Source organism: Paroedura picta, chromosome 14 (genome assembly GCF_049243985.1).
Source record: "Paroedura picta isolate Pp20150507F chromosome 14, Ppicta_v3.0, whole genome shotgun sequence".
Classification (NCBI taxonomy): domain Eukaryota; kingdom Metazoa; phylum Chordata; class Lepidosauria; order Squamata; family Gekkonidae; genus Paroedura; species Paroedura picta.
The window spans coordinates 9778203-9805643 of NC_135382.1; the positions used below are offsets into that span (position 1 = coordinate 9778203).

Here is a 27441-nt window from a genome sequence, read left to right on the forward strand (position 1 = left end):
GGCAAAGTATTACAATGTGCCAGAACAGGCACAGGGCTTGAGAACCTGGAAGCTTGGATATATAACAGCAAGCTGGCTAGCCTCAGTAGGATCAGCAATGCCAATGAGTTCATGCTTTTGATTGTCTTGCTGGTAGCTCTCTAGTGGCTTATTTTTGATATGGAACTCACACAAAGCAGATTAAACACATTTTAACTCTCAGTTTGATATTTATACCAGCTTCTAGGCAGGATGAGAAAAATTGTATCCTAGCTTTTGGGGGTTCTTACTTGAAAACAGAAAGGCAAGTACCGGAATAGACATTGTTTCTGCTCGTCCCCACTATAAATTTGTTGCAGTATAGGAAGAAGAACTGTTTTTGTGTATCCCACTTTTTACCACCCAAAGGAGTCTCAAAGTGGCTTACTTACCCTCAGCAGACAATCCAAAGGAGTCTCAAAGTGGCCTACCCTTCCCTCAGCAGACAATCCATGAGGTAGATGAGGCTGAGAGACTGGCCCAAGATCACCCAGCTGGCCGAATGTGGAGCAGTGGAGAATCAAACCTGCTTCTCCAGATTAGAGGCTACTACTCTTAACTAGGGTTGGGTGCTTTGGTGGCCGAAGTGCCCAACCCTAGTCTTAACTATTACACCAAAGTGGCTCTGTTGCCAGTAATACACCCAAACATCAAATACTTCTTTGCATGATGTAATTTGTTGTTAGCTGCTAAACTATACTCATCCTTTAACAGGCATGACCTGCCATATTTTCTTATGCAGTAGAAGAAAAAAGTCTCAAGCTGGCGATGGAGAAGTGATTTCTTGTTCAAAACAATTTCACAATGTTTAAAAGAATTTTCAAAATGGATTTCCAGGTTTAGTGCATTTACGATATCTTCATCAGTGATATTCTAAATATAATAAATGTAGAAGATATATAACATAAATATATCCCAATGCTACATGTTAATTCAATATAAAAAAGATGGAAATACCTCAATATTGTAATAACTCAGTCTTCTCTAATAGCATTTTTATGATTGTTGAAAATAACCTACTAAGATATATCATACATAGTATAAATCCTTATAAAATGACACTAGAAGTTAATTCTACTTGAATGGTGAATATTACCTACTTGTGTTAAAATGTCTTGGTTTATGTAGTTCAGTCCCAAATCGGTCGGATAATATCCAGATTTGTAGGGGGTCTAATGAAATTCAACAAAAACAATATTAATATCATATATCATAATGCCTATTAAATGTTATTTAAATGTTATTTAATTGTCAAGTATGAACCACACTTCCAGTATCAACTCTCAGTAATAATACACTTGCCTACTAATATTGATATCACAAGGTATAATTACTCTACAGCAGTGACCCAAGGAAATGAATGAAGTCTAACTATATATATTAAAAGCCATTCAATCAGTTCATTAGAGCAATTGTGTTGCAGCAGCCATTTAAAGAAATATACTGTTCTTTTATAGGAAACATGTTAAATCCATTATGTTGTTTAACCCATTAGGTTGGAAGGTGTTTAACTTAAAAATCCATTCAGCCTCCCTTTGTAGTAATCTTTTTTTAATGTTTACTTTCCCCAAACCATATTGTTGTATTTGTTCTTTGCCTGTAAATTTGTTATGATGTTTTCTTATGCAGCAAACATGTTAAGCTACTTCACAAGATACCTTGTGCGGGAAACGTAAATTAAATGACACAAAGTGACATTTGTTAGGTGTATAAGAATGTTCAATTTCTTCATTTGCATGCTTATTTTTGCCAGCATAAGTTTAGTGTCATTTATTGTGTATTCATAAACCAGAGCCCACAACTTTCAAGAGAAGCACACTTCCATTCAATGATTTAAATTCATTATTTAAAAATTCAAGTCAAAATTCCAACATCGCTGAATCACACTCCAGTTTACTTGAGTGTAAGAAGGTGGCAATTTATACACTGTGTCTTTAGAGACCAGCTTGAGGTTTTTCACAGCTAAAACCAAACAAACCTGGATATAAAAACAAACACTGAGCAGCTTAAAATAAGCCAAATTAATGAATAAAATGGATCCCACATGTGAAAGCTGCCTTCTGAACATCTGGCCACAGTGATCCATGCAACAGTCACTTCCAGGTTAGACTACTATAATTCACTCTACGTGGGCCTACCCTTAGCTTTGACCTGGAAATTACAGCTGATACAAAATGCAACTGCAGGGGTCCTCACTGGTACATCTTGGAGGGCCATATCCAGGCGGTGCTATGTCATCTACATTGGTTACCAGTCTGTTTCCAGATCAAGATTAAGGTTTTGGTTTTAACCTGTAAGACCATACATGGCTTGGGCCCTGCATATCTGCGGGACCGCTTGTCTGTCTATGCCCCTCGGAGGGCACTCTGTTCTGTGGGTATGAATCTGTTGGTGGTTTCGGGTCCCCAGTACATTTGCGTGGTCTCGACCAGGGCCAGGGCTTTTTCGGCCCTGGCCCCAGCCTGGTGGAATGAGCTCCCAGAAGAGCTAAGAGCCCTGCCACAGTTATCAGCTTTCCGTAGGGCCTCTAAGGCGGAGCTCTTCTGCCAGGCATATGGTTGAGTCCGGGTTGAGGTCCCGGATCTACCATCGGGATCATCTGGAGCCGGTGAGATCAGGACCCTCGGTCCTAAGGAAAGAGCTCCGGACTGCTAGCTGGACGGGGGGTGGGAGGAGATGGGGAGTTAACTCCATGTGTTGGGATTTTAAGGGTTCTATGTTTTTACTATTTTATTGTAAACCGCTGCAAGTCTTTGAGAATGGCGGTATATAAATCAATAAATAAACAAGCATACAAATACAAACAAACAAATAAAAAGAAATGTACAAGGCCCCAGTACTGAAAAAGTTCTGTTGTCATTACCGGCCTCACCTCTGTAGGCATCAGCACAGAGCAGGGCTTAAGAACAGGATCCTAACTGGAGAGCTGAACAGGGGCGGGGGGGAGTGCACGCATTGGGGGCACCAATGATTGCTGGGACAGTGCTATCAACCTCGGGCTGCTGTATGCTATGAAGCGGGATTTCTTGATTGTACCTATCACATGTGTTGTTGTTGTATTCATGCTGCAGTTTGGCTTCCTCAACTTGATTGCTTCTTTGTCAATCAGATGCTTAATGGGCCAGATAGTTGTCAAATGGTAAGAAATGCCAGCAAACGTAAAAAGGATCTTGCTGCTTAGAAGATATATATTGCTGGTTCTTCATTCACAAGGAACAAAACAAATTATGCATCATTAAATATTTCAGTGACCAGCAACAAAGGATAAATGTTTTAGTTGCCCATTTTTCCTTACAGGAGTAATTTGACACTACAAATTGAAAAAAGCAAATTATACATTGTCATAACTTTTGCGTTCTATTTTTCCATTTAATAAGTATTTAAGACAGCTTGCATACTTCAAATAATAAATGTACATATAGTCCAAACCTTATCTGCTCACATTAAAAAGTTACTTTATGAGGGGAGAAACATACATTTCTTAGGCTGATTATGTATGGGAGTTAAGAATTGGGCCAGTGCTCACAAAGCAGTGGGGCAAATTCCCACTGACACACAATGTTGCCACTGGTCTGGCCTCCTCCAGGCCCTGGCCTGCTTTAGAGCCTCTGATGCCCCACATTAAGGGAATATTGATTTTTCCATGTTCGTTTTTTAACATGGGCTCCATTTGCGGCCATGCTGGGCTGGGCCTGTGCACACAGGAAGAGCTGGGCCTTCTAAGCCCAGCTCCTTACCTGCCTATAGTGTCCCCACAGGGACAAAACACCCTGTTTGGCTCTGTCGCAATGCAGAGCTGAACGGGGCATTTTTTTCGCTCCCACATAGCATTGTGATGCTATCCCACCTTTGGGAATGTGAAAAAATAAACCCTTCCTCTGCCACAGTGAAGCGCGGCAGAACTGTTCTGCCCCAGCTTCATGTACGCACACAAAAAGCCAGGGTGGGCTGTGTCTGACAGGAGAAGATTTCTCCTGTCGCTACACAGGAAGTGGTGGGACATGCTGCTTTGCCACCAGAAACTGAGCTGCTGCCATTCATAATTGGCCTTAGTGAATTTTTCCTCTCACTTTAATTTTCATTTTACTTTCAGTTTGTTTGCAACATGGACTATTTGCAACATAAATTTGATATTTTTTAAAACTATCATACAAAATTAGAAATAAGCAGAATGTAATACAGCTTTAAAGATAAAAACACATCTTCAGAGTAGACTCAATCATATTTCAAGAACAATCAAATAGTAAAAGTTGTTATATTTTGCAAGTTCTTGAGTTAGACAAATTTAACTCGTAAAAGTGATAAGAAGAAAAATGCACGGAACAGCATAATCCATTTAACTTTTTTTCTGGAAGCTAATGATGGTTACCTATGTTTCTCGGTGCCCGTCTCCCCTCAGTAGCCATTTCTGGCCCTGGGAAATTTATTCCTAATGTCATGGCATCTCTGTATGCAGTTATCGGTATGCATGTCAAAATCCGTAGTGGAAAGACATGAAATGTCTACCTTCTTCCATTAACTTTATGATAACTGGCTTCATGACAGTGAAAGATTAAGTCATGTGTCATTCAGTGGGCTCAGAATTTCTTGCTTCCAGTCACAGTTGTAGTCATATAGCAGGTAATTATGGCACTTAGCTTTCTTACTTTTGTATTCTACCAACATGTACTCTGAAACAGGTGTAGAAGAAATCAGGCAGCATTTATCCAGTTAATTTGATTTACTTTTGTTCTAGGCAGCAATGAGAACAAAACAGCATTTGCTGAAAGAAGACTGGGAATTTTTTAAACAGAACCATTTTATAGAACAGGTGAGTATTTACTTGCATTACTTAATCTTCATTTTCCTGTATGAAAATTCTTTCTACTTTCTTTGGTATAAAACACATCTGTCTTTAAACAATCCCATGCATTCTCCAAACAGCCAATGCTTATGTTGCATTGTAGAACATAATTTTTCCTTGTTTTAAATTATTTTATAGAAAACATGAATACACATTGATGAGCAATGCAAAAACCAGGTTGCAAAGGCATACATTTGACAAAATTAAAACAGATTTAAATATATAATTTAGCAATTTAAAGGCATTCAGACTGTTGGGCAGTCTGGTTTAAACCGGGCTGCCAAGCAGAGTCCTAGTTTCTTGCCAACCCTTTTGGACAGTCTTGTTTTTTTTAATCCTGACATTTTTTTAAGGCCCAATAGACCCAAACTAAAAATACTGGGGGGGGGAATTTGCACACCCTTCTTCTGCAGTCTGATCCTTTGCGCATTTACTTTTATATTTATATATATCAAACATGCACAGGATCATGATGTTAAGCTGCAGTAACCTTTATTTGGAAAATTAGACCATGAAATTTAAGTGGATCATGTATCGAGCTGTTTTTTAAGGATAACAGCAGTACACCTATTGAGGTGGCAATTTAAAGATCAGTTAAATGACTTAACCCTATGCGCATTTTGACTGTTGAATTTTGGCACTCTGGACTGCTTCAGACCACAGTGAAAGCAGTTTAGACATAGTAAATTTTAGCAGGAAAAAGGTTAAGAAGGGAGCTAGATCCCCTACCCGTTTGTCCCCTTTAAGTATTATCCCTAGCAGAGGCCCTAACATGAAGTCCTAAAAAGTTATACATAAAGAAGCTAGTAATTCATCCATATTACGAAATTGGTGCAAGCATATTTACATTTGTAGATCTTAAAGTTTGTTCGGGGGTGTATTGGGAGAGACAGTCCCTTAGATATACAAGGCCTTACTGCCCAGACTGGATGGTCCAGAATTTAACTGGTATAATTATTTTTATTATTTATTTGTTTGTTTAATTTATAGCCTGCCACTCCCAGAACTCTGACTCATGCGGGTAACATCACAAAACCTCCACAATGAAATCCCAGCAAAATAGATACAACAGTTATCCCTCCCCCCGGCTGCAAAAAAACTCCACCTCCTACCCCACTGCACTTGATGGACTACCACTAACCGATAACCACGTGCCTTGGGGAAACAGTTGGAAAAGGGGTGAGCAGTTCTAGCCCCTTCAAGAGGCATCCCAGATATTAACTGCCCTGGCCTCAACTGAAGAACAGGTGGAAGAGTTCCGTCTTACAGGCTCTTTGAACCTTTGAAAGTTCTGACAGGGCCCTCAGCTGTCCTGGGAACTCATTCCCCCAGGTCAGGGCCGGGGCTGAAAAGGTCCTGGCCTCGATTGAGATCCGGCGTACCTCCTGTTGACGGGGAATTTTATCTGACCATACTTCTTCATCAAGTTGGTAATCTCTTGTATTTGGAATTTGATTTCTCAAGGGGAAGTGTTTTTTCTGTAAGTTTGTTAAGAGGTGAAAATACTACCAAAAATAATATCTTCCCTTGCAAATTTCAGTTAAATAGCAAGAAAGCTCTGGTTGGAGAAACTAACTTCACGGACACGATGAGACATCTGTTTTCATCACGACTGAGTATTTCTGATTGTCCCAATTGCAATTACAGGCGCAGGTGAGCCTTTAAACTGTTATTTTAAACTTCCTGATACACAAATGACAGTAAATAACACAAATTGATTGCATTGGTCCATTATGAGAAATCAGCTCCCATAAGTTGTCTTTTGCTGATACGTAGCTTGGTGCATGTTTCAGTTTGCATCATACCTATTTATCTGATCTATATTGATGTGGCTGAATAAGTGATTTGATATAAATGGGAATGAAGTTGGCTACTAGTTGCTACATGTGATTACTGGCTTTTTACTACAGCTGGAATGTGGCCAGTATGTTTCAAAGGAATTCTGTTTCAAAGAAAGCCCTGTAATTCTAATAATATTGTTGTAATTTTAATTCATGAACAGATGTACTTGTGATGACTGCAGCCTTTCTCATATTCTGATGTGTGGAATCATGGATACACCAGTTACTGATGACATTCACAGCAACCAGCTAACACTGCAGATTGATTCTGCTCCAGATTATCTGTCTGAAATTCACCTCCCTAGCATGTCATCAGGAAGCTCAGGTTCGGGTTCCAGTTCCCCCTTTAATGTACAGCAGACAGAGAGACCAAGACTCATTCTGTCAGATAATGGTGCTGATCCAGCTTTGTAAGTGCACTCTATTAACTTTTGGTTGTAATAAAACAAAACATTTGGGATCCAGTTCCATAGGGCAATACTCAGAACTTCTACATCTGCAGTTAGGTGTCTGAATCCTACCCACATCCTTTCCTATCTGTTTCTTGTGACAGTCCTTTGAAAACTTAGGAGGGAAACCTGACAATGTCTCTTAGCACATCTATGTAAAAAAAGACAAAGAAAATGAAAGCCTGGTCAAAAAAAACATGCATGAAATTTAGGCTGTTTGGATCCGAGCTTTAGAACAATTATGTGTTTTAAAATTAATATTGTTGGTTTTGTACATCAGATGAGAAGTTTTAAGGATATTCAAGAATCAAATGAAAAAGGAAAAAAAAACCCAGAGTGGAGTGAGAAACTAGCATATTAATGACTTTTTATCATCACAGAGAAGGGGGATTAAGGTTCCACAGTAGGTGGCCATAGTGCCCCCTGTCCAGGGTTCTGTAATATTTTAAAGGCTCTAATCTGTTTGTAACTAAAGGATTTTCAAGGCCCGGGTAGGTTTTAAAGACAAGTGCTTTTTGTGATTGTAATTAGTTTTATCATAAATGAGATATATTCTATAACAGTGTAGAGTGTTTTGAAATCAGGGGTGATGATGAAATGATGGTTTGGGGTGCAGTTCCAGTACCTACCCACATATCCTCAACTTCCCATATGACATACAGGTGAAGAAGTAGGAATGTGCACGTTGTACCACTTATGCTTGCAGTAGGCAGGGTGTTTTGACTGCTGTGGGATGAGATCAGCATTAAATTACTCATCTAGCCCTAGAGCTACATTCATGCACTTGTGGGAGGAGATGTCTTATTTTCTTTCACACCTCCACCTTTTCTCCATGATGGGGACCCAGTATGGCTTGCACATTTTAGCCTCACAACAACTCTGTGAGGTAGGGTAGTCTGAAAGTGTGTGGCTGGCCCAAGGTCACCCAGCACACTTCCATAGCAAACCAGGGATTCAAGCCTGAGTCTCCCAGATTCTAGTTTCTTCACTCCACACTGGCTCTTAGAGCAGATTGACTCTTAATAACACTTTATGCAAAGTAGTCTGTTGGCTCTTGGCTTATTGTTCCTTTAAAGTTAGAAGAAGTGACTCAAAATTGGATGGAACATCTCCATTTCAAATTTGGTATCTGAAAAGGTCTTGCTTGACAGTAGTGCTCCCTGCAGTGCAATGCAGAGACACCTTGTTTTATGTCTATATTATGCTTCCTATTTGGATCTTTAATACTCACGGCAGTAGCATTTTCATTGTGTGCTCTTTCTAGCAATTTATCGCTCTGTCAGATCACATGATAAATACTGATAAATGTTGAACCTGTCAACAAATTTGTTATCTGAGATGTCAAATCCAGCTTTTCTAATTATTTTTTCCAAATTATAATTTCTGCCAGTAAAATTTAAAAAGTAGCAATCATCTCGTTCCTAGAAAGATTTTCCTAACCGTAAAGTAATGGGAATCAGACATTGTATCTTTGCTTCTGCTGCTCATGTCTCGACAGAGCCTTTTATAGAAATAAAGCCTTTTCTTTGCAGTAACAGTGAAGACGAAGATGTGGCACCATTGCCAGCAAAACTTACTGATATTTACTCTTTCAATAATTTTGATAACACGGGCATGGTCGGAAATGTTGACGGAATTCACACTGAACTGAACGGTGGAGTTGAGAATATGACCTTGAAGTATGAGGTACTGTTATTTCGAATATGTTTCATATTGTTACAACTATCATTAATATTATTGTATGGTTATTCATGCTATTGTGCATCTGTTCCATGTTTCATGTATTATTCATATGTTCCATGTAAACCGCCCTGAGCCTCTGGGAAGGGCGGTATATAAATATAATAATAAATAACATTTGTCTGATGAGCTTTAGTGGAACCTGAGCTATATCTTTTGCTTTTAAACTATTTAGCACTCTCTCCGGGGAAGCAGTACTAGCAGCAGTTCATCGGAAGACGATGCTGAAGAAGCAGGTCCTGAGAATGGCAGTGAACCACCAAGAACTTCAGAGGGTGATTTCATGCTTGGCAGAAATGTGCCAAGGGAAGGGGAAGCCAAGAGGGACAGTCCTTTGCCTCCATACACCACTCAGCAGGTACAGCTAACTTTGTTCTTAGAGCGGTTGCAAATTAAATTTGAAACCACATTTTTGTGTTCTTACAAATGGGGGATTTGTCAGGCGTTAGCCTCATTGGAAATCCCCTCCCCCATTGTCTTTCTGTCCTTAGCATATTGTTCATAATATGCTAACAGGACATAATTAAAAAGTTGTTGGGAGTGAATCACTTTTTTATAAAGCCAAATGGAAGCACCCACAACTTGACATTCCATTTATAAAGTATATTCTGCCTCTCAGTTTGAATATTTCTGTAATGGATGCAGCTAACTTGCCTGGTTATTAAGGTAGTGGATATTATTTGGGGAATAGCACTATCTTGGACATCAAACAGTGGCTTATGATGAGAGAAGAAAATATCAGAATTGAACAGCCAGTAAAGGGAAATGTTCTTCCTCTTGTACAAGAATGATTGTATTTTGGTTTTCTCCCACCTCTTTACTCTGCATATTCAATCCACTGCTATGTCATGTTGCTTTTCCATGTAAAGCATTGCAAAACCCAATCCCTTAGCTGCAGCCTTCTGTGGCCTTCTATGGTCACATCTTTTAAGTACATCACTATTGCGTGTTCAGACCACATTCCTGTCTGTTCAGACATAGTTCCTTATATCCCTGCATTAGTTTGCTGTCCTCTCTCATACCAATCACACGTTAACTTCAGAGTTCCCCATTGGCCTTGCCTCCTCTGCCACTTTGCACTCCTGTCCTCAGAGTTCTTTGCTTGTCCTTCAACTCTACTGCTTTCACCCACCTGAAGGTCTCTTCCTCAGTTAAATGATTCCTGTTTTTATTCCCTTTTACCCAGAACTCCCTCGCAGAATTCCTGCATAATTTCCAGTTCCCTGCTCCTTCCAATCCACCTTTTCTTTTATACATTTTAACGGCTTTTTGACGGCTAAAGGCCTTAGCTAAGTCCATGGACCTTCATCCTTCATCATCCATGCTCTGTTTTTCCACTCAGTCAAAATGAGGGCAAGAACATTCTTTTGTTTCTGTTACTTTGCAAAACAGCACATGCATTATAAATAACATAGACACATGTGCACACATACAAGAATGAACTGTAGACTAGTAATACAACATCGAGTGTGGAATAACTTTTTCTAACTCATATTTGTTATTTTGCATGAAATTGTTCATAGAGGTTTAACTATATCTTTATTATAATTAAGTAGAATTGGTGGAGTGAAATGAACTAGCTACCTTGCAGATCAGCAGTTAACCTGTACATATCAGATACATAAGTAATTGTGTTCATTTTCTGATCAGCAATGATAAGAACTTACTGACTCATTATCAGTTCAATTATTTATAGCTGATAATATTTTCAACAAAAACCAGTGTGATATTCTAAGCATGCAAAACCAAATTATTTCTGTCACGTCAAAATCATTAGGATGTATAGTTTCAATTTAGGAAACTTGCTGAACCCTTTCTTCTCCACCAGAAGATACAAAACCATCATTCACAAAGAGTTTGCTATTCTTCTGGTTGTCTTTATTAGAGGGAGATTCTTGTGAATTCGTGCATTCATGTGCATGGCTTCAAGTGGTTGTATTCTGTCAGGTGCTCCAATTTATGGAAGAGGCTTTACCACTCAATGTGACACTGTTTATTATTTTGAATTACTATCAAAATTCAGAGGGGCCTGCCTTATTTCTTGTGACATATTTTACCATTTATTGGAACAAATGGTTTGGAAATTGGGTACCACTATCTGTATTCCTTTTCCTTTTTTATTAAGGTCTTGAAATGTTTATCTCACTGATCAAAATTGATGTCAAAGGTACAGACCAATGACTACACCACAGCCTTACCTGAACAATAGTTTGAAGATAGGGTGATAACATATAAAATTAATGTAGGTTTAAGCTATTTTATTTTTTAAATGTCACATTCTGATATTTTTTAAAAGAAATTACTGAAGCATCTTGTAATTTTTTTCCTGTATGATTCAGGTTGAGCACTTTGCTTTTCTTTAATTACTTGCAGGCTGATCAAGGTTCAATTTGTTGTGAATGCCATGTCTGTAAACAGGAAGCCTCTGATGCTGAAACAAGATGTCTTCCTGCTGGGCATCAGTTTAGGATCCCAGAAAATCCTGCCCATCCTGCTCTTCACCTTTACCCTCATATTCATGGACAAATACCCTTGCATACTCTTCCTCACTTACCTCCTCCACTAATCCATCCCTCATTATATACAGCTTCCTCCTCTACACAGAGTAAGGTAAGCCTATCACAGCCGTTGTCCACAGATTTCCAGGAAACAATTTCTACGCAGCTGCATTTGACCAGTTAAAAATAATTGACGTGCCCACTCAGCAAATGTTATCAGATATTACTTGGTGAGACATAATTTATGAACATTGCAAATAATGTTCAGATCTTTTAAAAAAGCTGCTTCACTCTTTTAAAACAAAAGCACATTAAACTGTTAATTGAATGCAGTTATAGAGTTTCAGCAACATTAATACTATGTTGAGACTAATTTTAGGTAAGAGCAGAGTCATAGATTAGTGCATTTAATTACAAACATTTATGTAAGGGGAAATTCAAAGGTACTAGCATGGGGGAAGTAATATGTTTGTAAATTGCCTCTAGCATGGATAGTCACTACTTGGACAGTTTGATTAATATTAAGTGATTTCCTGCTCTTGGTTCCTGTTTTCTACTGTGTGCAGGTGTTGAGTTTGGGGGGGGGTTATTCAGTTTGAGAAAGAAAGAAACAAAAATAAAGCCATATAAATGTAATAAAAGGGTGAAATAGTGTTCCAGAGGAGACAGTGTTGCTGCAAGCAAGAAAGCCTGTTTGCTTCTTTAAATGAAACAATCTTCAGACGCTGCCAAATTTCCTGTAGTAGTGAAGAGAATGAATGCATTCTCTATTTTGTCTGTGAAAAATTGTATTACGTAAGTTGTCTTGAAATGACAAGGCCTTATATGTGCTTGTGCTAGGGGGGAGGGAGGTAGCAATTATTTTCTTGACTTTATTTATTGCATCGGTATACCTCCCTCCCCTAAGGTTCAGGGCGGTTTACATAGAACGTAAACAGGAACAGTACGTCAAACTCAGTGATTATAGTGAATGAAGGTAACAGTAATAGTAGCAATAAACAGAGAAGATAGCATTCTAACAGTAGTAGTACAATTAGGGAAATCTGTGCAGATGTGCATGTGTATGAGGGGGAGAGTCTCTACTCCCTCTTTTTTATTTACTATTTTTCTTTGCTTTCCCCTTTTCTTCTCTGCCATCCATCCTTTTGGAAATGCTGCTTCTGAAAAGGATTCCCACCCCACTTTGTACTTTCTAATTTGGTTGCCCCTCCCTCAAGAAGACGAATTTCTGCTGATACAGAAGGCAGGTGCTAATTTGCTGTCAAAAGACAGAAGACCAGGAATATAGTCACCCTATTTTATGACAGCTAGACTATGCCCAGTGGAAGGTGCTGGTTCTTACCTGATGCATAAGCTCCATGCCTTCAGCCTGTAGAATTCTTAAAATAGATGCAGAGGTAGTGCTAGCGTGACCAACCTATGTTTTATTTAATTTGATTATTCTTTGCCTAGGAGGGACCAAAAGTGGTCATGGTGCTAAAGAGATTTCAAGCTGCACCAAAGGCTTCTGGAACAAAGAAACGAAAATGCCTCCTTGTCATGTTAAGGTAGAAAAGACAGTGGTGCATAGTTGTGTAACCGCCAGGATTTAGGAAAGCTCAGGGAAAATTAGACTCTTGGTGGCTTTGTTCATGACTTCACAGAGAAGGAGGTTCTTTCCTTTCTCCTGATTTTTTTAAAAAGGACAACATGAAGCCCTTGGCCCCTCTCCCCCAACAAATTGGATACATTTGGAGGTTTCCTCTTGTGAACAATGTGTCCTGTTGCCACAGTCACAGATTAATACTTTTGGAAAAGGACAAGTGATGGATTATATTATATTTCCAACTAAATCCTATGACAAAGTTCAGTTGAACAACATGCTAGTATAACACAGAATCATAGAGTTGGAAGGGGCCACACAGGCCATCTAGTCCAACCCCCTGCTCAACGCAGGTTCAGCCCAAACAGTATACACTCATGCCTTAGACAATACTCTGAACCTTGTGGGAAGGGTGGGGAAGAAAAATAAAATTGTTGTGTTGCTGTTGTTGTCGTTGGGTTCAGAATTTGGGTTCTGAAATCAATGCTCTCCCTGTTCTCTCACAGTTGTTGATATCCTGGAACCATTTCTTCTTATACAAAAATCACGTTTGGCACTGTTATTTTTCTTTCTTTTTAAACAATGTCTGTGGATTATTTTATAAAGTCCACATTCCAAGATTTTGCCAAGAAATTCAGCTAGATGAGAGGCAGGCTTCAGCAAAGGTGTTCTTATCTGGTTTACCACAGATCCTCTTGTCCAGATTTGAGTGCAGGAAAGTCCACTGAGATCCTAAATCCTTTTTGCTTGCTTGCCAAACATTGTGACTGACCGAGTCCTAAGGAAAGCATATCAAGAAGTTACATTAATTGCTTCACAGTGACCCAGATGGCTATATATCCTACCAGTCTGAAGTCCTCCACCACTGCAATGTTTTCCCATGAATGTGGCTTGTGATTTTGTGTGCAAATAAGATTAATGTTAATCAGAAAGTGCTTTTGTTGTAGGCGCTGGTCCAGAATCATACAAACAAGTATCAGGTGCTCAGTACATCACTCCAAGATCATATCTATCCAAGTTGTTTTGGGAATACTCCAGACTGGAAAAGTTCCAAATTTCTAAGCATTTGGGGATCAGAAGTCATGAATGACAAGAACTGGAATTCCTCTGCCTTTTTGCAAGATGTGCTTCCCAGTAAGGGTAAGGTTATTGTTCTGTTTAAAAAGTTGCGTTTTGACTCAAGACATTGAAGTCACTTTTCACAATAAAACCATTGTGTTCTTCACTGAACAAGATTTACTTTCTAGATTCCCTTTTGGAGGTGATAATCGTTGAACAATATGATAGAAGAAATATCAGAATTGAATTGTCAGGCTTTCCTGGGATACATTTTAGCATTGTCAAAATGTAGAGCTTTGCAGAAATTGAGCTGTAGGTCAGAGGAAACAGAGTATTTCATTAGAAACAACATGTATAGGGAAATGGTTCCAGACTTGTGACTGTATACTGGTAGTGATGATGAACTGTCTTTAGTTATTTAACTAAAGCATTGTCAGAAGACACAAAGATACAAAACTGCATAACAAAACTGAAATATTGTAGAGTCTTTGATGATGTTCATTTGTAAATAGAATTTTTAGTAACGATATGATGTCTTATAAATAGTAGCCACAATCCAACACAATATTAGTTGTGCTTAGGCTGATATGAAGAGCCTCTTGTGGTGCAGAGTGGTAAGGCAGCCGTCTGAAAGCTCTGCCCATGAGGCTGGGAGTTCAATCCCAGCAGCCGGCTCAAGGTTGACTCAGACTTCCATCCTTCCGAGCTCGGTAAAATCAGTATCCAGCTTGCTCTGGGGTAAACGGTAATGACTGGGGAAGGCACTGGCAAACCACCCCGTATTGAGTCTGCCATGAAAACGCTAGAGGGCGTCACCCCAAGGGTCAGACATGACTCGGTGCTTGCACAGGGGATACCTTTACCTTTTAGGCTGATCTGTTTCTGCCATTTAGTTATTTTTGACCAGCTTTCAAAGACCTGCCTGTGTTTCTGGCTTGGAATGTTACTGACCATTGCTCATGACTTCAGTTCTGTTACAGGAGGAGGGGAGTGAGGTACTAAGGAATTGTATCATCCTTTAAACCTTTGCCAGAGCAGTGTTTCAGTGGCTGTGCATGTCTGCTTTTGGCTCCAGTGTTTTTTCATTCTTTTTATATCGTTATCCAAAGCAAGCATAGCAGAATGTATCTGAATGGGAAAAGGTTAGCTGGGAAGAAGCTCAGTTGTTTCTCACTTCAGCACAAAATTGCCTTCCCCAGGTTGAAGTTTATGTTTTCTTTGTGAGAGGAAAGATAGATTCTGTCCCTCTCTCCCTGCAACTGTAAAAACAGCATGCCAAAGGGAATAGGGGGGAGGGGGTTGAGAAGCAACCAGAAGTGAGATGAACAACCTTTCTGCAGCCAGAGTTATAAAGTACTGGATTGACTGTTCACAGTGCTTCCCAGTGGTCGTTCTGTTGCAGATAATCCTTCCTGCTCCCTTTTAACATTGTTTTTGTTAGAGAACTGCTCAAAGGAGATAATACAGGGTTTTTTGAATTATCATGGCTAAGATTTTTCAGCAGTCCACACACTCCCCCCCTCAAATAGTAGAAGGGGTTTTGCTTAGCTGTAGAATTTCTCAGGTTCAGTCTGTGACATCTCCAGTTAATCTGGCAGAAAGTGATATGAAAAACCTTTGCCTGATATCTGGGCCCTTGAAGGGTTTCTACTCCTAACCCTGTGTGACATTTATAAATCAGAGTTGGTCCTAGTTACAGAAGAGGAAATCAAAAGACTTGGTTCCTCCCCCCAGGTTCTGCTTGGCATGGTGATCGATCAGGACAAAATAGTAATAAAGCAAAGGATAGAAGACTCTGAGCGGCAAACAGATCTTGCACCTACCCTTAAATTCTTTGCTCCACATAATACCAGATATGTGCAAGCCCTGGCAGAGTATTTTTCCTTATTATAACCCCTACACTTTAGGAGGGCCTTCTTCATTGGCCAATGTTAATTTTTAGATGGGTTGAAAGGAGGTGGCACTTAAAATATACCGGAAAGTGTTTCCTTAAGACTTTGCAAATCCAATGCGAGTGTGCTGTCTGTTTATTGTTAGATATCAGAGTATGAAAAACTCTTCTCTGTATAAATTAGAATTATTTTATTTTCAATCATCACATTTGTATAACAAAAGAATGACATTGAGTTACATAATTTATTTCCGTTATCAATTCAGTAAGGAGAGACAGGAAGCATAATCAGGCTAATAAAATTTAAATTTGTTCTGAAAACCATTAAGTATTGTCTTTTCAGTGCAACTGGAACATAGATAAGCTTTGACATTTTTAACAGTAACTCTAAACTGTAACCCTAGTTATAACAGAGCAGTAGGAATTTAGTAGCAATTCATTTTGGAACAAACCTTTCAAACATTTCAATAACTAATTATTTGTTTTATGTCAGGAGCAAAACTCCTGGTAGGCAGTAGTTGACTTTTGTAATACGCTGTTTATACGGTTCCCCTTAAAAAACATGGGCATTTCTGAATGTGGATGCAGGATTTCATCAAATGCGCAAGACATCATTGTTACACACGAATGCTTAGGCCCAGAGCTGAACTTGGCTGGTCTTAAAGGTGCTGCTGGAGTTAAATTATGTTCTGTAGAATAATTTTGAACTTAAAAATTCACTTTGGTTTTGGATTTCCATCAAGAAGTTAGTTTTCTGAGGCTACATGCCGTAATCTTGCCTAGTAAATGAAAAAGAGTACAACCTAATCTACGTAGCCCTTTCAGTACTGAAAGGGGTTATGATTCTAAAACTATTGAAGTGGATTTTGGAATTGCCAGGAGAGACATATGCTCATAATGTTAACTGGTTTTGGTATTTTACATTTAATAATGCCGGTTTTAACAACTATTTTGCCATGTGTTGGCTGCCACGGCAGTTTGCACATGCAATAGAGCATTTTGATTTGTAAAGGTAAAGGTATCCCCTGTGCAAGCACCGAGTCATGTCTGACCCTTGGGGTGACGCCCTCTAGCGAGCTGGGTACTCATTTTACCGACCTCGGAAAGATGGAAGTCTGAGTCAACCCTGAGCCGGCTGCTGGGCTCAAACTTCCAGCCTCATGGGCAGAGCTTTCAGACTGCATGTCTGCTGCCTTACCACTCTGCACCACAAGAGGCTCTTTTGATTTTTACCGTACCCTAAATTTAAGAAGCTTAATGTCAAACAGTGCAGTACTTTGCAGGCTACTGCTGGGTTGAACTTGGGTGATAATAATAGAATTCTGCTCATTGTTCCGTGTTTCTGTTTTCTGTTTAAAGGAAGTGATATGGTTGCATCAACACTCCTGGAAATGAAACCTAATGTACTTCCTGTTATATCTAGTAATGAAGGAATGGTAGTGACTGATAGCAAGAAGAGGGAAAATGTGTTAAAGAAAAAATGTCTCTATCATTTCCAAGATGCTGTTATGGACACTAGCAAAGTTGTTATGGCAACCTCTTCAGCAACCTCTTCGGTCTCATGCACACCTACTACAGTTCAGTCAAGCAACAACCAGTTTAAAGTTTCATCTAAAAGATTATCTTCACTAGGTAAAGCTTTTTTCTGCTATTTTCTGCTCAGTTGGTAAAATTATCACACACTCCAATTTGTGACTCACTGACAGTATTTTATTTATTCTCTCACATGGAAGGTTGCTGGCAAGGTGAGGGGCTTTTCCTTCATCTTTGCCTCTTCTAACGGAGGCTGCTGTGTGTGTGTGAGTGGGGACACTATTTGTGGGTGAGTGGATGTTTTGTAGCCTGGTAAAGAGTGTTTTCTGTTAAGTACTGTTGTGTTCTTGTTTGTGACTGATTGTGGAAGTATGTGCTGGGGTGGTGTGCAGCAGAGTGATTACAAGCCCTGCCCTGTGCTGGGCTGGGACCCTGTGAGCTTAAAGGCTCCTCCTTGCCAGAGGCATGAGCCTTTGGAGCGAGCCAAAGGGCTTTTGGCCTGTGGCTCTTTGCCTGGAGATTATTCTGGTGATCACCCTGCAACTTTATCCTGAAGATAAAGATTCTAGAGTGAAGGAATCTGTTTGGAAGTTGATAATGGATACTGAAGACTCATATCCAGTCACCTGCAAGGAGTATCCGTGTTTGTTTTCCTCCCTGGAGACAAGATGGACTACGCTTGTCGTAAGTGTAAATTGATAGGACTTTTGGAGGATTAGAGCCTGGAGGAGAAGATTAAAATCCTGTAAGAAAACAAGGAAGGAGAGGATTTCATTGACAGGAGCTGTGCAAACCTGCTTGCAAGGGAAAGAAAATTATTCTGGAGCTAGAGATAATGGAGACCACCCACTGGCTGCGCTGGTGGTGCTGTCGAGTGGGATTTGGTTTCTGGGACCAACGGGCAGATTTTCTAGAAGGAAGCCTACTAGCACATGTTGGATTTCACTTATCCAAGTTGGGGAAGAATGTGTTTGGCAGGAACTTGAGGAAATTCATCAGGACAGGTTTAAACTGAAGCCACAAAGGGAAGGGGACATCCAACATAGGGATTCTGATGTAAGAGAGCAAATAGCTGTGGCCCCTCTGAAAAGGCTGGGTCAAATGGAACCAAGGGTAAGAGGTTTCAGATGCCAGAGCTAGAGATAATGGAGTGTGTATATTTGGCCACCCATCCCTAAGTCCACAGATGCCAGAAGACTGGAGGGAGGGCGAATGTTATCTCATTCTTCAAAATGGGAGGAAAGATGACCCAGGAAACTACAGAACAGAGAAGGGAAGCAAGGAAGATAATTGAGCAGATTTTAAAAGGGGCCAATCTGCAAACATCTGAAGGACAATTTGTTGATCTGGGTAATTCAGAATGGATTTGTCTCCAATAGGTGCTGCCAGACCAACCTTTCAAATGTATAGTTCTGTCCTAAACATACTCGCCACCTTTGATTCTGATATTTCCACCTTCGGTGCAGATGCGGTGCCATTTTCCTTCTTCCTATGGATAAACTGGTCTTCAAATTTGCAGCATAGAAGTTCATTTAGATTCTTGAAGTGTTCAACAGAGATTCTACTGAGCAAACAAGGGAAATGCCAAAACCCAAATTCTCAGTTAAGGATGAAATTACATGTGGGTGATCATGGTCAGTTTATTTGCCTGAAAGCACGTCACTGCAAAACAGGATTCAAAGAAGAAATCAGTGTCTATATAGTCATTCTGTCAGTTCACCAATGGATGGACCAGTGTAGGGAAACCTATAGATTGGGGTGGTTAAACTGTGGCTCTCCTGATATAGTTACCATGAGATCTTGCTACCATGTAGACAGTGGACTTCTAGCCAACATTACCACCACCCCTGCTCTAGATATATGCTTTAAAACAGCAGTGCATAGCTCTATGCATAGTTCATGCATAGCTTTTTCTCCACGTGGTACAGCTAAAAGTAGTGTTCCACAAGTCGCAGAGTTGTCCAGATCAGACAGTAAATAACACATCTTTCTGGAACTCGGGGTTCAGGATTGCACCCAACAACAGTATTAATTTTATTTAGAGGGAGGCAGTGTTTGGAGTTAGTAGGGAACTGTTACATGAGTGCCTGTAACTCAAACTTTACAATAATAATCTGGGTATTTTTTTTTCTCCAAATGGTCGAGATCCAAATAATCTGATTGAATTTTCTCTCTCTCATTTAGGTCAAGTGTTCCACAGTATCAGTACAGAGGATCACTCTTTGTCAGCTGCACCACAAAACAATTCTACTTGCTTAGCACTGCTTCCTCCTCTCTCTCCTGTGGTGCTTTCCCCAAATTCTGCTTCTCATCTCCAAAGTCCGGAAGCTCCATCTTTCACTGAGGTTCCTTCAACGGCTTCCGGCTTCGGGGATCCCTGTTCAGATCTTTATTCTACGACAGTTGCACCTCCTTCAGCCACAGAGTGTTTGATCAGTGATCCATCAAGAGCTTGCAGGTAAGATTTGTTTCTGTTTTTTTAGAGTGCAGTAAAAATGCAAAGTTCCTTAGTCACAACCTAACCATATATGTGAGGCTTTTTTTTGAGGGGGGGGGGAATCAAGCCACAATTGACTTGTGGCGACCCTGTAGAATTTTCTAGACAAGAGATTCAGAGGTCATTCTCCATTGCCTACCTCCATGTCACAAATCTGCTATTCCATGGGGATTCCCCATGCAGGGCTCACCGCTCCTTCGCTTCCAAGGTTGGGCTATCCAGGCTGGGGCTATATATGTGATTAATGCCTGAATTGTTTTGAATAGTTGCAGCAGCTGAGAAATTTTATTTCAGTGATGCATCTCTTGTCTTTGCTCACCTAATTAACTTGCTTGACTTCTCTCTATATATTGAGACCCAAGAGTGAATTCTTGTGACTGGTGACACTGATTAATCTTGGTATGTCTAAATATGATTGCAGGGCCTCTACACAACAGATCACCTTATGTCCCTGTTGCCTTTCTGCTCTTTGTTTTTCAAGATGTCTAAAATGACTGTCAGTTTACTACTAAACCAGTGTTCCAGGAGTGCTTTCAGAGTTAACAACATGCATACGTTTCTGCCCTGAGATTAGTAGTCCTCAGCCTTTCCTCGCTAGGGTCTCACCATTACCCCCTCTCCCCATGGTTGCAGCATGGGATAGGATGTCATGTGCCATCATGAGATAGGAAAAAGAGCCAGATGTTATGCACCCACCAATATTAAGACCAGAGCCATGGGCCACAGGCCCACAGAACTGAGGAGCAGCAGTGTGTATATTTGGCCACCCATCCCTAAGTCCACACCCTTTCACTCATGCTTGTGGTGCAGAGTTCCCTCCCTCTGATAGAAGATCAGCTGTATTTCAGGAGAGGGTTGCTGTGATAGGAATATATATGTGCAGTGTTGCTGATTTGGTTGAATTGGGTAGGTGGAGGCAAGGGAGAGGTTCTGTCGAGAGGAGCACTTTCTGATACTGCCTGTGCTAAAAAGTGATCCACCTCCATTGAGGATTCATTTTGCAGTCCTGCTCCTCCTTTCAGTGTGCATGCAGAGAGACATACAGGTGGAGTCTCTGCCTTGTGTGATTGAGACTTTGAAGGAAGCTAATCATATCATCTGGTCACAGATAAACTTCAGGTATTTAGAGGGTCTTTCTTTGACCATGAACTGCAAGACAGGGAGAGGATGAATATTATCCCCTGGAATTCTCTGCAGATTCCTGGTGCAAACAGTAGCTACCGTTGATTATTTTGGGTATCAGGGACAGGTTAGGGCTTTTGTCCTATGGAGTCTAATCAAGGCTAAAGTTGCGTTTAAATCATTACTGTCAAGTAATTCTTAAATGAGATTTTTACCTGGTCATGTGTGTTCCTGCATACCATACTATTGGAGGAAACCTGCATGTGTCTGACTGAATGTGAACTCATTCAAAGAAGAAGAAAACCCTCATTCTTTGAGAGTGGAGCACATACTCTCACATTTTTCTTTTTCTTTTTAAACTAAAAAGACCCAAAGCCCTAGTGATCCAGAAGGGCTGCTGAGTGAAAACAAGTTGAAGGGGGGAAGTGGCAACAGTAAACTCACTGAGTCCATCCTGCTTGCCAGATACCCTTCTTCTCCCTCCTCCTGCCTCCCAAGGATAGTGGGGATGCAGCATTCTGCACCCAGCACAACAGGAGGCCCCATGTAAGAGGAGAAAGGATCAGACTTTGCTGACTTCAAAAATCTGTTTGCAGTGGTTCTGAGTGATCTTTTCTAAAGTAAGGAATCTCGTGCTAACACAAGGAAGATAAGGCACACTTCTTTTCCTGCAAAGTAAAACAAAAAAGAAGCTGGAAAAGTGGATTAACAGTTGCTGACCATGACTGTAAAGAGAAGAAAAAGGTGCTAGCAACCGTACTTGGTTATTCTGATTTTATGAACTTAGGCAGATTGTGAATGGGTGGGCAGGAAGGTATGTGCCAGCGTGTGTCTCTTGTGGCCCTTCCTTGCATACCTAGGGAATTGCTAATTGCCACTGTGGGATGGTAGATGAATTTCCTCCAGGCCAGGCTAGATTCTGGAGGTTTTTGGCGGGGGGGATCACTTGGGCATGAAATTGGGGTCACTGGATGGGCAGGTAGTTGTGAGTTCCTGCATTATGCAGGGGGTTGGACTAGATGACCCTGGGCGTGCCTTCCAACTCTGTGATTCTCGCCCGCCGCCCCCGCCCTCTGCGCAGACCCACCATTCGGCCGGGGATCACCCCAGAATCGCTCCCATGCCATTTGTCTGCCTCCGCCACCGCCCCCAGCATCGCCCCGCTCTCTGCGTCCGCATCCCCGTCTGCCTTGGACCCGCCCTCGCCACCGCGCCATCAGTCGCCCACAGATCAGCCCTACTTCTCCCCCCCTCGCCCGCTACCCCCCAACATGCCTCTGCTCACTGCCACCATGCCCCCGCCCTCTGCGCAGACCCGCCATATGCCCACGGATTGCCCCGGAGTTGCTCCTGCGCCATTGGCCTGCCTCCAGCCCTACCCCCAGCATGGCCCCGCCCCCTGCCTCCATGGCCCCGCCCGGCTCACCGCACCGCCATTCACGCGGGACTCACCCCGACTTCCCTCCCGCTGAACGCTGCCCAAGGGATGCCACAGGTGCCCGTCCCAGCTGCGCCTTGCTCCCTGCCCTACCCATCGCCTTTCCTCTCCTCTTCGATGCCTGCCCGGCTCCGACTCATGCAGCAATGCACCGCACTCCCCGGCCGCCGGGGGGGGGCCATGCCTGCCCTGGCCCAGCCCCCTGCTTATCGCCCATTGCATTTCAGACTGCAGTGGGCTCTATTTCTGGTACTCACATATAAGCCAACCCGCATATAAGCCGAGGCACCTAATTTCGCCACAAAATGCTGGAAAACCTTATTGATTCACATGTAAGCAGAGGCTGATGTTTGGATAGTGGCTTTCCCCCCTCCCTTTCCCTTTTGGGCAGGATCTTTTTTTTTCTTTTCTTCCCACCCTCCTCCTCTCTCTTTCCCTTCGTCCTCTCTTTCCCTCTGACCTCTGTTGCCTTTTTATATCCAATCGTTCTTCTTATCCAATTCCCTTCTTCTTAGCCGGGTGTTCTGTTCCCTCCACTTTCCATTCCTTCCTCTAGGGGTGTTTCCTCCTTCTGCTCTCTGCTCTCCCTCTGAGACAGAGGCTTCAGAGGTTCCTACAGCAGCTGCAACATGTGCTAGCCTCGTGCTAGCCTTGTTAAGGCAGTGAGGGTGGGAGGTGGAGACTGCTCTTCCCTCTCCTCCTACTGTCCCTCCCGGGCTTGTTGCTTCTTTGCTGCTTCCTGCACCTGCTTCTTCAGTTAAGTATACTTGTTTCCCACCCCCACCCTCCTGTCTTGTCTGGCAGCTTTTTTTTTATACCTGCATATAAGCTGAGGGGACCTTTTTCAGTTTTAAAAAAAGTTTGAAAAACTCGGCTTATATGCGAATATATATGGTAAGTGGTTGCAGAATCAGACTGCAATGAAGCTGGCTGTTCAGTTGGCTGAAAAATAAATGTTTTTCTCCTATTGGAAGAGAGTGTATCTGAAGGCTTCATCTTAAGTTTGGTGGCCAGGGCAGCAAAGCCCTCATGATCCAGAAGTATGGTGAGAAGGTAATGCAGGCAACATGTATCTGTCTACGTGTTGGTATCAGTTTTAAACTTTTGCACCAAGGTGCATCTGTGTTGTGTGTGTGCATTGCAAAGTGCAGGAAGATGGAAAGACAGTTGAAAATGACCTTAAGGTGTTGCCATCAGTTAACTACTACCCTGGTAGTTTTCTTTTCCCCATATGCCAAAAAGACTGCTCCTCATGCATTTGATTTTCCACTTTTTACTTGAGCACAATAATAACAGGAGGGCTGAGGTTAAAAGATCTCTTTTACCATCTTAATGTAGTGATCCTGACTGCGAAGGCCATCACTGCGAGGAAAGCAGCATATATGGCCACCAGCAATATGATGGTGAGGACAGCCAAGATGAAGACAGCTGTTCAGAGCACAGCTCTAGTACCTCAACATCTACAAACCAGAAAGAAGGAAAATACTGTGATTGTTGCTACTGTGAATTCTTTGGCCATGGTGGGGTATGTAGTCTGTTCACAGCACATATTAATTACAGGTTTCTTACTAAATGTCCTTTCCACGTAGGCTGCATCCACAAAACATACAGACTAGAGCTGCAAGGTTTGCAGTGTGATCCTGTGAAGATACACTAGCTGAAGTTCTTTGATTTCAGCTCACGTCAGATGAATTAATGGCTTGATTCGGACAGCACAGTAATTTGGTGCATGATCAAGCTGACAAATGTTTGTTCGAGCTCTGCATACTAGACAAGGAGGGGGAGGTGGGAGGAGCAAAGACCATATGCAAGCACAGCAACAGACTGTGCCAAAACAGAGTCTAATAGTGGCATTCTCTCGTTATGTCTGAAAGCAGCTTAAATGTCTGCTGTGGGAGTGGGAGAAGAACAAGTCCCTAGCTTTGCCCATGTGTTAACTCCCACTGCTCGTGAGACTAATGTGGAAGGGGTGGAATGGAGCATTGGGCCTCCTGCATTTGGATGTCCCAGACGCTTTTAATGATTCTGTACGCAATAGGGAAGGGAAGCAGGAAGAGTGTTCACAGGCATTGCAACAAGCTGATTGTGCCGTGTTAGAATTGAATGCAGGGTTTTTGGGCAGCTGAATGCAGCCTTTCTGTCCTACACTGTAAAGCACTTTACTGATAAATTTATTGTAAGAATATCCTAAGGCCAGTGGATAACGTATATTTAACAGTATCATTTTAAAACAAATTCACTGATACAATTTAATTGTGGATATTTATATACCTGCCTTTTTTGCTGCATCTAGAGCAGGGGTAGTCAAACTGCGGCTCTCCAGATGTCCGTGGCCTACAATTCCCAGGAGCCCCTGCCAGCAAATGCTGGCAGGGGCTCCTGGGAATTGTAGTCCATGGACATCTGGAGGGCCGCAGTTTGACTACCCCTGATCTAGAGCCTCAAGACGGAAGTAACAATATAAAACCTCAATTAACACTTATATAAGTTTGCTCGCCTCACCTGCTAGAATTAGCTCCCAGAAGACCTGAGGGCTCTGCTGGAGCTAACTGAGTTCTGCAGGGCCTGCAAGACAGAGCTCTTTCACCAGGCCTTTGGTTGAGGTCAGGTTGAGGACAGAAGATCTTGCCCTTCCTCTGGGGTTGTTTGCTTATAACATCAACTCTGGGGACTTGGAATCTGATTTAGGATTGACTTGGTGGGTTGGCAGACTGGGGGACATGGCGGTAGGGTTCTGAGGGGGTTGTAGATTGTAATCTTGTTTTGTATTATTTTATTGTATATTTTATTGTTGTTAGGGGCTGTGAGATGGAAGGCTGGGAGCAGCAGCCTACTAATATATAATAAATAATAATAAAATAATACACAATAATAATGCCTACATTTTCTGTAGTACTCCAGACTAATCAAGTATAGGTGTTGGCACTTTTGCTGGTCAAGGGAATCTTCCCCACCTCCTTGGGGAGGCTGTTTCATAAAATGGGGACTGCAACCATAAAAGTATGTAAATGGAAAGCAGAAGGACAGAAATGGAGGTGGCCTGGGATTTGGTGTTTTGATGACACCAAAATTGCCACGGAGTGAGTGCTGCCTGCCTACTGAAGCAGTGGTCCCCAACCCATGGGCTGGGCCGCAATGCCAGGCCGTGAAGGCCTTGGTGCCGGGCCGTGGCTCCCTCTCCCCGCCCCCCCGCAGTAAAAAACTTCCCAGGCCGCAAGCTTGTGGCCCGGGAAGCTTCTTACTGTGGGGGGGGAGGAAGAGGGGATCAGGGCCGCGCCCGCGCATTGCGCATGCACGACCAAAATTGCGCATGCGCAGCACTTTCGCGCATGCATGAAAGTGCCGCGCATGCGCGTTTTCAGCCACGCATGTGTGCATGTGTGGCCCGGCCGCGCATGCGTGGCATGCACGGGCGGGCAGTTGCCCTGCCGGTCCCCAGCCTCAAAAAGGTTGGGGACCACTGTACTAAAGAATCAAGTTTAAAGAGAAATAAACCAAGGGTACAAGTTCAGTGGGCCCCTAGATAAGCTGCCCCAGCTCTCCATTTACCCAGCCATAGTTGAACAAAGGGGTTCTCCCCTCTCCTCCCCCCCCCTTGGAGGAACAGAAAGGGAACTGTGGTTCTCTATGTCTCATCTCCAGCGGTGGTTGGCTGGAAGCACTCTGCCCTCCACCTTTTCAAGGATTGAGTTGGAAGGGAAGAAATCAGTATAATCAAGCACATGCTTTAGCTCAGGGGTAGTCAAACTGCGGCCCTCCAGATGTCCATGGACTACAATTCCCAGGAGCCCCCTGCCAGCGAACGCTGGCAGGGGGCTCCTGGGAATTGTAGTCCATGGACATCTGGAGGGCCACAGTTTGACTACCCCTGCTTTAGCTGGTTAGCAATGCTCAAACTTGAAAGTGTCATGCATTTCTTCAGGGAGGGTAATTTCATTTCACTAAGAATCTTCGCTTCCTAATACTTTTCCAGAAAATCACAATGACTGGAAGCATCGAGTTCCATGTATAGCTTCTGGAGTTTTCATTATGTTCACCCCTACCACAGAGGATGGCCAGATCAACTGAGTATAGAAAAAGTGCAAATGAAAGAAATGTCCAGTATTGACCTGTTTTTCCTGGAGGAAAATAGGAGGCAAATGAAACCCCTCTCAGTTTGTGATGGATTCTTCCAAGGGAAGACCTATCCTATTATCTTAAAGTCAATATTGTGTTAATTTTTGGATATATATAAGGGTGCCAGTTCATAACAAATCTTTCTATATGTTGTTTTTCATTTCCTGATGTCAAAACTTCTTTGTGTGGATAATCGTCCTGTGTGCTGTGCTTTGAACTATTCTTTGTTTCTAGGCGTTAGATTTCTTTATGATTTTATGATTTAGCCACTGTTTTTGCAGCTATTTACAAATTAGTTGCTAGTGTGCTTTTGGTAACTGATGCCCAAGTGATAACATTTTTAGAAGTGGTTTTAAATTAAGTTAAAGCTTCATATAAAAGTCTTATTATTGACATGACGATTATTACATTTGGTTATACTTGGTTCTCATCACATTAACCATACCAAGAACTACTACTGAAACTACATGTTGAATTGGGGAGTGATCTCATACTACTTCCTATAACATTTTTTATCCTGTTAGCCACCAGCAGCGCCAACTAGTAGAAATTATGCTGAAATGAGAGAAAAACTTCGCTTACGTTTAACGAAGAGAAAAGAGGAACAGCCTAAGAAATCAGAACTAATATTGGATAGAGAGAGTGTTGTTGATCATCGAAAAGTAGAAGACTTGCTACAGTTTATAAACAGCCCCGAGACTAAACCAGTAAAGAGCACACGGGCAGCCAAAAGAGCCAGGCATAAGCAGAAAAAGGTAAGACCAGGCATGTTTCAGGGGAAGTCATGCCGCAAAAGGAATGAACGAAGACAATG

General features: G+C 41.9%; 1 protein-coding gene across 6 annotated transcripts in view; it reads left to right on the forward strand.

Annotated features, from left to right (window-relative positions):
* The window catches only part of FAM193A (family with sequence similarity 193 member A), a 51294-nt gene that overhangs the window by 10365 nt on the left and 13488 nt on the right, over positions 1 to 27441 (forward strand). For 3 of the 6 annotated variants that reach the window (XR_013226657.1, XM_077310741.1, XM_077310743.1), the window contains exons 3-13: positions 4754 to 4828; positions 6402 to 6514; positions 6864 to 7112; positions 8684 to 8837; positions 9067 to 9249; positions 11265 to 11501; positions 13919 to 14111; positions 17281 to 17553; positions 19639 to 19912; positions 23850 to 24036; positions 27152 to 27382. Coding sequence is in view for 5 of the 6 variants with exons in the window: in XM_077310741.1 (XP_077166856.1) it covers positions 4754 to 4828; positions 6402 to 6514; positions 6864 to 7112; positions 8684 to 8837; positions 9067 to 9249; positions 11265 to 11501; positions 13919 to 14111; positions 17281 to 17553; positions 19639 to 19912; positions 23850 to 24036; positions 27152 to 27382 (2169 nt within the window). In the remaining variant the exon portion in view is untranslated. The remainder of the gene's footprint in view (positions 1 to 4753; positions 4829 to 6401; positions 6515 to 6863; positions 7113 to 8683; positions 8838 to 9066; positions 9250 to 11264; positions 11502 to 13918; positions 14112 to 17280; positions 17554 to 19638; positions 19913 to 23849; positions 24037 to 27151; positions 27383 to 27441) is intronic. The other 3 variants (XM_077310745.1, XM_077310744.1, XM_077310746.1) reach the window with 3 other exon arrangements.